The following is an 8,863-nucleotide window of genomic DNA, read 5'->3' on the forward strand; positions in this document are numbered from 1 at the left end:
ACCCTATATTCACCAAAAGTACTTTTTACCTTCTCGGCTATGATTTTTCCTCATTGAAAAGTAAAGGTTTTCTTATTGGAATAAAAAGTCTTTCCAATTATAGCTTGGTGCATGATACATGTACAACTTTAACTGCACGTCACATTTTCAAGAAAATGGCGGCGCCCATGCCATGCTAAAAGGCATTACATCATGCCAATAAATCTTCATTTATATATCTCTTGTTCACTTTCGTAAGATTAAATGTACATCAAAGGGCAGGAACACATCTCGTTTTTTCAGAATACCTACACTTATTCTTTGGGGTTAGTTCTCCTTAAACAACATAAAACTCATACTCTCTTCAATGGTACACAACAAAAGGTTGTCTGGGGAACCACTTCTATCTTTACGGGTTGGGTGCAGGGGCAGAGCCTTTGCCGGAAGTCTAGGGGCGGGTTCATTTAGGTAAAGCTCAGAAATGTGAGCCAAGCCATTAAAGGAACGCTATTTAAAAAATAAGTGTTATCACTCTTTTATTTATGTCCGCTTACATATATATTTATCCCTATCAGCCCGTACTCATCTTCCCCTTTTTCTCTTTGGTGTATACTACGAACGAGAATTTCAACCAGTCATAATCATAATAACATGAAGATATCGTAATTACACATAAAAATATAATACATCTAAATAAGTCAATTCCTGTTTTACAGATCATTCAAATATATATCAAACAAACTCATGTGTTGCAAACACAGTCTCGATGTTATTTCAATCCCAGGTTATTCTGGAAAAATGTTAAAATTTAGGTTTAGTATTACAAAAATGCATATTAGTTGACCCAATAATTTCAAAACGGGTGTGTATCGATTAATTTTGCAAGATTACTTAAAACCTGCTTTTTTAAAGTGATTTGTTACATTTAATATCCAGCAATCATTTTAGGATAATCACCAGTAAAAGTGATGATTAAAGACTTCTCCTAGCTTGACTGTCCCACTTCATCCGGGGTTTATTATAGCCCTCCAATTCTTTCCATTCAAGACCTCTTTTTAAAGATAATTATTAAATTCTGGTCATACAACTGCAGTGTGAAAGCTACTGGAAACGTTAATCATGTAGCACATAAGTATTGGCGTTTACTGTGAGGATTTGGAATCCTCAAAATGATAATAAACTGGCTCAGTTTGGCTAAGAGTCACATGCATTGTACACAAACATCTTATGTGACTACACAAAATTATATGTGACATGAAAGTAGTGGCCCACAACCTTTAGCTGTTACTTTTCATATTTCAAATATGTGGGAATTCGAAGAGCTATCCTAACATGTTTTCTATGATACTCTTCCACACTAAAATAAAAATAATAAAAAAGCTCAAAAATTATTGTTCCCCCTTCCGAGAACTCAACCTTCTCTTTAAACGACCAATATCATTATGTAGCCTAGTATGAGTGTTACATACCATGTGAAAATGGGAAGGCTGCAAGAAATATTTAAAGAGTTATAAAGTGAAGTCTCGCCTCATGATTTGTTTTTATACTTCATCCCGTTCTCTCATAATGTGTGTGCGTAAGTGGGTGTGCGCATGTGCGCATATCATATTTTACGGTATGTGCTTTTCTTTGTATTTTGTGAATGCTGGCAAAGTGGTCCGGAACCAAACACGATATTCTACTTCAATGATCCTAAAGAAAAAACGAGGTAAGATAGTTTAAAACTTAAGACAAAAGAAACAAACAAGAAACAACAACAATAACAACAACACAAACGATAACAAGAACAACAAATAAAAATGGACCGAGAGGTATCGATCGTTGATACGCATGAAGTGGAGTAAAAAGCAGATTTATCATTGGAATGAACGAGTCAACACAACAAGAAGGTAACACTATAACTTATCCATTAAAATGTATGTAACATCCAACTCATAACGCGTTAGACAATAACCACAATGAACAAATGTATAATCTTCTCATCATTTGTTTTTAATCACGGACCTCCTAAGAGTACATTTTGACGAATTTAATGAACATAATTTCAGGTGGATTTTGTGTGTGTACGTTTCAAGTTGTTTGTTGTCATATTTCTGTATATTTGGGAGAGTCCCAGATATTTTGTACTATCTCACCAAATATATCAGTAGGCCTGAAGGTTATCATGAAGTTGATAGCCATTTTTTATCTGATATTAGATCAAAATGATATCAAGGAAAAAAACAGTTTCAATTTTGATTTTGCTTTTCATTCTCGATATTAGTGTTAACGAGTCTCTAACATATTGCAGAGTAAATCGTTTTGGTTAAATCAATATATTTCAAACGTGTTACTAAATAATATCGTATGATCTAAATCATATTTTTGTTTTGTTTAAGACGTGTACGTCTCTAAGCGTATTTCTTGACGAGCTCAGTGCCGAGTGCCTTCATGCCTGCATAGATCTCCTCAGCAGTCGGGTTGATCAGTGAGGTCGGGAGCAGGAAGCCATATCGCCCTGTGTCTCGGAGCTCGACCACGTAGCTGTATACCACACCGAGCGAGCCGTAACCGTAGTCTTCGCTGGCCCCGCTGGCTGGGTCTGAAAAGTTCGTGATATTATCAGCAGTTTGTGTTTAGTCCTCCATTAGTTTCTCTATCGGAATAGGGTATTGGGGAGGGGGGGGGGGGGGGTGGAGGGCAAATGAGGGGCAATTTTCGAAAATAAATTTCCAGGAATGCTCTGACCACTCATATTCATATTTCCTACCATGCACTCTATCTGGGAGAGCTGGCAGGACTTTTGAAATCATTAAAAAAAAAAAAAAAAATCATAAAATCATTATAATCGGGATATCTAAAAGAAGAAAAAGAAAAAACGAAAGAAAAGACATGCCCTTTAAAAGTTCTAGACTATAATAGGGTCCACTTCATTCGCCGGGCAGGCACTTTATTTCTTTATTTTGAAAACAAGAATAGGGAGGGGGCGAGGGAGGAGTTCAGCCCCCAGGCGCGGATCCAGGATTTCTTAGGGGAGGGGGCCGAAAAGTTGCTCAGTGGGGGGGGGGGGGGGGGGGGGGGGGGGGGTACAGAGCACAATTTTTTTTTTTTTTTTTTTTTTTTGCTCCCGAAAATTTGAAAAACGAACCGGCCAAAAATTCGCTCAGGGGGGGGGGGGGGGGGGGGTAGTGAGCACATTTTTTTTTTGATCCTCAAAAAAAATTCAATTTGCACCCCCCCCCCCTTGAGTGCCAGGGGGGGGGCCCAACCCCCCAAAAAGGTAAAAAAAACACGTGATTTCACATGATTTTTTTCTCAAGGGGGGGGGCCGGGCCCCCCGGGCCCCCCCCCCTAGATCCGCCACTGTCAGCCCCTCTGACTCCCCTCTCCCGTAGTACTTACACATATCAGGTCCGGATTCTCCGACGTCGTATGGCTTTCCATTCGCATTAATGGCTGCCTCAGTAATATCGGCCACTCTTCTCTGTATTAATAAGACGAAAGACAGAACAATAGAACAGCTCCTAATACCAATAGACCCAAATAGATCTTTTAAATTTGGAGAAGTACCATTCTGTGCATTAAGAATATAATCCCTGGCAAAGTCATGGAAGCGCTGCATGAATAAATTTCGTTTGCCTTCTTGACAAGAATACTTCCGCCTGTGCATCATTGAAATAATATAAGTGCATAAACGATAAATTATTACATTTGAACGCGCGCTGAAAACATAACAAATCAATAAATAGATTGAAGATAAATAAATGAATACAACTTTTAGAATGAGGTCATTTAAAAAAAAGTAAAATCTTTAAAGGGAATCTCAGTCTTTGTTATGAGTTTATAGCAGAAAATAGGAGAAATGAAATACCGGACTACTGGGACGTATTCACGGACAACTGTCCTGTTTGTTGTCTAACAAAATATAATTGATTTCAGGTTTTGTTCCCATTTCACCATTTTCCCTCGAGGCAGTATTAAAATATTATGGATATATTGTTATAGGTCATCAGAGAAAAGACTTTCCGACTATACATTCTTCCAAGCTGGCTTAAAACGACCGAGAAAGCTCACAATTTATCCTTTACCAGAACCCATATTTGTCACTAATTATTCCGACAATAGTGTAGGTCCTACCTGCTCAGTCCTATCTGGATTCCAGATTACCGAGCCCGTGTGACCCCAAGGATGGAGCCACAATTGACCGTAGGCGTGGAAGTCAATGAAGAGAACAAGATTGTTCTTCTGAGGCAGCAAAAAGTCGTTCACTCCTGAGGTTTCTGGCTCGCTTAACGCTTCTGTTCCTGGATATGTGTCGTCACAGAAATTTCGTTCTGTAATATTAAGAAAAAAGGAAAAGAGAATGGAACAGGAAATGTGAATCCTCTTCACTTTTGTTGTTTTTGTCACATCAGAAGCCAGATGAGGATAAACAGTGGAAGTGAGATATCTCCCAAATCCAAGTAGAACTATTATTTTAGCCGAAATATGATAATTTATTTTGTAATTTCACCGTTGCCCTTAAAGTTTGATTTCATTTTCATTTTCTCTTTTCATGTAATGATTATGACAATCAAAATGATTATGATTGATTCGTGATATACTACGTTCATTCATCCTCATAAGAGTCTTGGAGATTAATCAATAAATCTCAAAGAAAAAACAAATCAATTAAAACAATTGATAGGCAGACTTACTCTTCCACATGTGATCAAAGTTTCTATTGAGGTCCACTCCTTTACAGGTACCCACGGTGTGTCGATTCTTACGCCACATACGATCTGTCTAAATAGAGAATAGAATAATAAAATAAAAAGAACAGATCAATATAAAAGGGGCATATTACTGGATATTATACATTGCTTACGAATTTATCCGTCTTTTTCTTCTTCTTTCCACGTTTTCATGTCTAACGAACCATCGGAATAACAAAACTTTGGAAACATGAACCTTAAGAATGATAAACAATACTATTTTAATCAGGGGCAGCGGGACATATTTTAAAAATGGAGGGGCACACTGTAAAGGGACACTTCTCAAGACTGAATACGCCACCCCTCCCCGCGAATACCATCATATTTTGGTCATACTGATATAATAATTCTGATCTAAGATCCATAAATTGATTTGGATTTTATCCTGACATCAAGTTGGTTTCAATGAAATTCTATACATCACAATCAATAATTAATCTTTAACGTCGACATCAATCACACACACACACACACACACACACACGCACAGCACTCACCCATTCCGAAACATATACACCTTCACGCACCCACACTCACAAACCTACACCTATATCCGCACACTCACGCACATACCGAAACACATACAGAAATTGTTTAAAAAATGACTTCACAGTCAAGGAGCTGTCAGTTTAATTTATCAACTAACTTTTGCAAGTAATACTCACTTGGGTGTACTTGTATCCATCGATGTTGAGGACGGGTACAATGATCCACACAAAGTTATCCAACATGCTCTTTACTGTCGAGTCTGTGTCGTAATCCTCAGCAAACTATTATATAGATTGAAAAAAGAAACAAAGGCATTGATATACATTTGCCACTCTATACCCAGGAGTAAAATGGGGACCTGGTAGGATGACGAAAGCCTTTTGTGTTGGTAATAGCCATAAACGCCCATTGTGCTCATACGGTAGGAATACTCCCCAGGGAGTGGAGATGGTGTACACTGTGCGTGAATGAATTCAATGACGGGGTGATAATAGTTTTTATAAAGCGCTTAGAGACGCTATTCCATATTAAGCGCTATATAAATCCAGATTTATTATTGTTGCTATTACTATTAATATTATCATTATTAAAGTTATTATTTATACCATAATCATTGTTATTAATATAAGATGTTTGTTTTAAAGTATACAAAATAACCCTAAGTCATTTTTGGAATTACGATACTTCCGATACCATGAACCACATTTCCTCTTATCACTATCAGCCCTTGTTCTCTTTTGGAATTACGAATGGTCAGAATAATGAACCCTATAATTATCATTTTCGGAATGGCAAACTTTCGAATAAAACCAACGTTGAGAACAATCAAACTTTGGAGTAATGCAACAATTAATGTTCAGAAATGTAAAACCCCATTGCATTAAAAAAAATATATGAACCCCTTGGTATGGACATTTATCGTTCGGAATCATGACACTTTGGAAATACATGTACAAACCTGGGGAAAAACGTCATGCAATTTTGGAAAAAACGAGTGATCTTTGACCACTCGTAGGCTGTACTTACGAACTTCGCCATGTACATCATGGTAGCAGGACTGACCCACTCTCGAGCATGGATACCACCTTCGATGTAGGCTATCTTTTTAGCGGCAAAATTCTTCTTGAACTATATCGGGATTGAATGAACATAATAAATAATAGTGATAATAACAACAACAACGGTAATAATAATTATGATGAAGATGATAGCAATGATAATGATGATGATGATGATAATAATATTGATAACAATTCCCCCCCCCCAAAAAAAGAATTAAATCTTTATCTTATAATTGAGCTTAACATGATCTTTAGGTAAGATCCCAAACAAATTGCGAAGGAGCGAAGCGACGGTACTTGGAAATGTTCGAATTAAAAACAAAAACAATTCTACATTGGCCTAATTTAACGCTGCTATTTGGGGGCGCACAAATACATGTATTCATTGCATTTCTTCCTTTCTCTCTTCTGCAGTCTTATGCGACCCTTTTCTTTTAAGATTGTTGATACCCTCTGAGTGCACGTAAACACGCCACTAATATTGTTTTGTCTAGCAGTTTTTCTTCCTCTGACATTTTAACATCTGACATTTTGCAACGAATTCTCATAAGGCATTAAACGCAAAGAATAAACGTCCTAATAATTGGGTCTATAATCATTACACGTGGCTCGAGAGAGAATACATTATCAAAACCGCCTTCCCCTCGGTTTTATGTAGGCTGGGATTGGAACCACAACCTGGTGTTGAATGTAAAAAATATATATGTTCCTACCTGCAGACCGTAAACAGTTACACCCTCGTAGGTCTTGGAGACCTTTATTTTGGTAACTTTACTATTCTGACTGACGAAGTCATCCATCCATGCGTTAATCTGTCGATTTAAACAATGGTATTTGTCAATATTAGAAAATTGTTATTTATTTTATACCATACCATACCATTTAGATTTAATTCCATTTCATTAAGTAAATTTCAAATGAAACATAAAAGTAAAATACTAGTATGTACTAACACTACTACTACTATACTATACTACTTCTACTACTGCTACTACTACTACTTCTTTTAATACTACTACTACTTTTACTACTACAACCTCTACTACTAACCATGATAATATATAAGACGTACAAGAAAAAGAAGACGAAAGAAGAAGAAGAACAAAAAGAAGAAGAAGAAGAAGAAGAAGATGGAACACTATCTTTGATAAATCAGCTGTGAACTCCCTTTGCACCAACTTGTAGTCAAAGACTTTACCGTCCATTTGGTAATAATTAAACTAAATATATTTTGAGTAGAATATGAGAAATCATGGATCGAAAATCAATTTCCTAATATTTTCAAAAATCTCAGCGAACTTTGGTCACCCCCATCGTACAGGTACAGTGAAGGGGCGCATGTGAAGTATCACTTATTGCCCGGGGTTCAAGTCTCAAGGTTATTTGTTTCACATTTCACCAGAAAGAGTTCACATAATTTAAACAATTGGGACATAAAATGAAATATACTAAAAGTAACACATTATATAATCAATTCTTTGTAAAACGTCGAAATTAATTGTATTGAATAGTAGGTTATACAGGGTGACATGTGAGGGTAATAGTATGTTCTCTAGATAAATCCTACTGATTTGTATTATAGAGAACAACGATTGTATTTATTCATGTAATCACACATACCTCGTCGTATGTATGGTATTCATCATAGTTGAAACCGGCATTTGGCCTGACCCGGGTCATTTCTGCGGCCTCCTCGTCAATTCGCTCTTGCACATTGGGAATCTGAAAACAAGTTATTGTTGTTATTATTACAAGAGGATTTGTAAAGTGAACATAATCTGGTATTTCGACAATTATGACAATAATAATGAATAATTATATCAAATAATAATAATAATAATAATAATAATAATAATAATAATAATAATAATAATAATAATAATAATAATAATAATAATAATAATAATAATAACTATGATTAAATTGATAACAAAAGATATTACAAAACGTTTTCTTGACATGTGAATTAAAAAACAAAAACAATTAGATATAGTGTAAAACATCACATTCTCAGAACCCTTTGTTGAACTTCATGTGAAATTCATGAAGTAAAACGAAAGTGTATGTTATAGACAAACAAACAACAAACAAAGAATCAACAGTAGAACTTTTCCGCAAGAGAAATTAGTTAGGTATATCAATGTCAATCCTCTTTCGTGTGATCTCTGGGAGAAAATATTCAAAGTATAAATGATCCAAATATTTACCTTTTTAGTCCATTGAATGAAAGATCGTTTGTGATCTACAAGTGAAAGGTGTATACTGAATGTATGTAAAAAAATAAATCTGTGATAACAGATGAATAACTGACTATGATTATGTCGGCGTGTTGCATTGAAAAATTAATATATTCATAATACAACAATTGCACCAGCAACAACACCAACAACAACAACTACTACTACTACTACTACTACTACTACTACTACTACTACTACTACTACTGCTACTACTAACACCAACAATAATAATCAATATTATCATTACCCATGTTTCGATGGAGAGTCCAGGTCGGCTTACGGATTCCAAGAAGTCGAAGTCGCGATCGGGTGACACCATGATGTCGACAGCTCTTCCGACCTTGCTTGGGGGTTGCCAGAA

At 36.1% G+C, this 8,863-nt stretch overlaps 1 protein-coding gene across 1 annotated transcript; it reads right to left on the bottom strand.

Annotated features, from left to right (window-relative positions):
- Positions 1-1,950: 1,950 nt before the first annotated feature.
- Positions 1,951-8,863, bottom strand: LOC582994 (carboxypeptidase B). The gene is made up of 9 exons (XM_030983744.1): positions 8,750-8,863; positions 7,883-7,984; positions 6,976-7,074; positions 6,228-6,329; positions 5,378-5,482; positions 4,656-4,743; positions 4,096-4,292; positions 3,361-3,442; positions 1,951-2,560 (listed from the first exon to the last, which is right to left on the bottom strand). Exons 1-9 carry the CDS (start codon positions 8,819-8,821, stop codon positions 2,370-2,372), a joined length of 1,038 nt encoding a protein of 345 aa, XP_030839604.1. The 5' UTR covers positions 8,822-8,863; the 3' UTR covers positions 1,951-2,369.

Source organism: Strongylocentrotus purpuratus, unplaced genomic scaffold (genome assembly GCF_000002235.5).
Source record: "Strongylocentrotus purpuratus isolate Spur 01 unplaced genomic scaffold, Spur_5.0 spur5_contig_831, whole genome shotgun sequence".
NCBI lineage: Eukaryota > Metazoa > Echinodermata > Echinoidea > Camarodonta > Strongylocentrotidae > Strongylocentrotus > Strongylocentrotus purpuratus.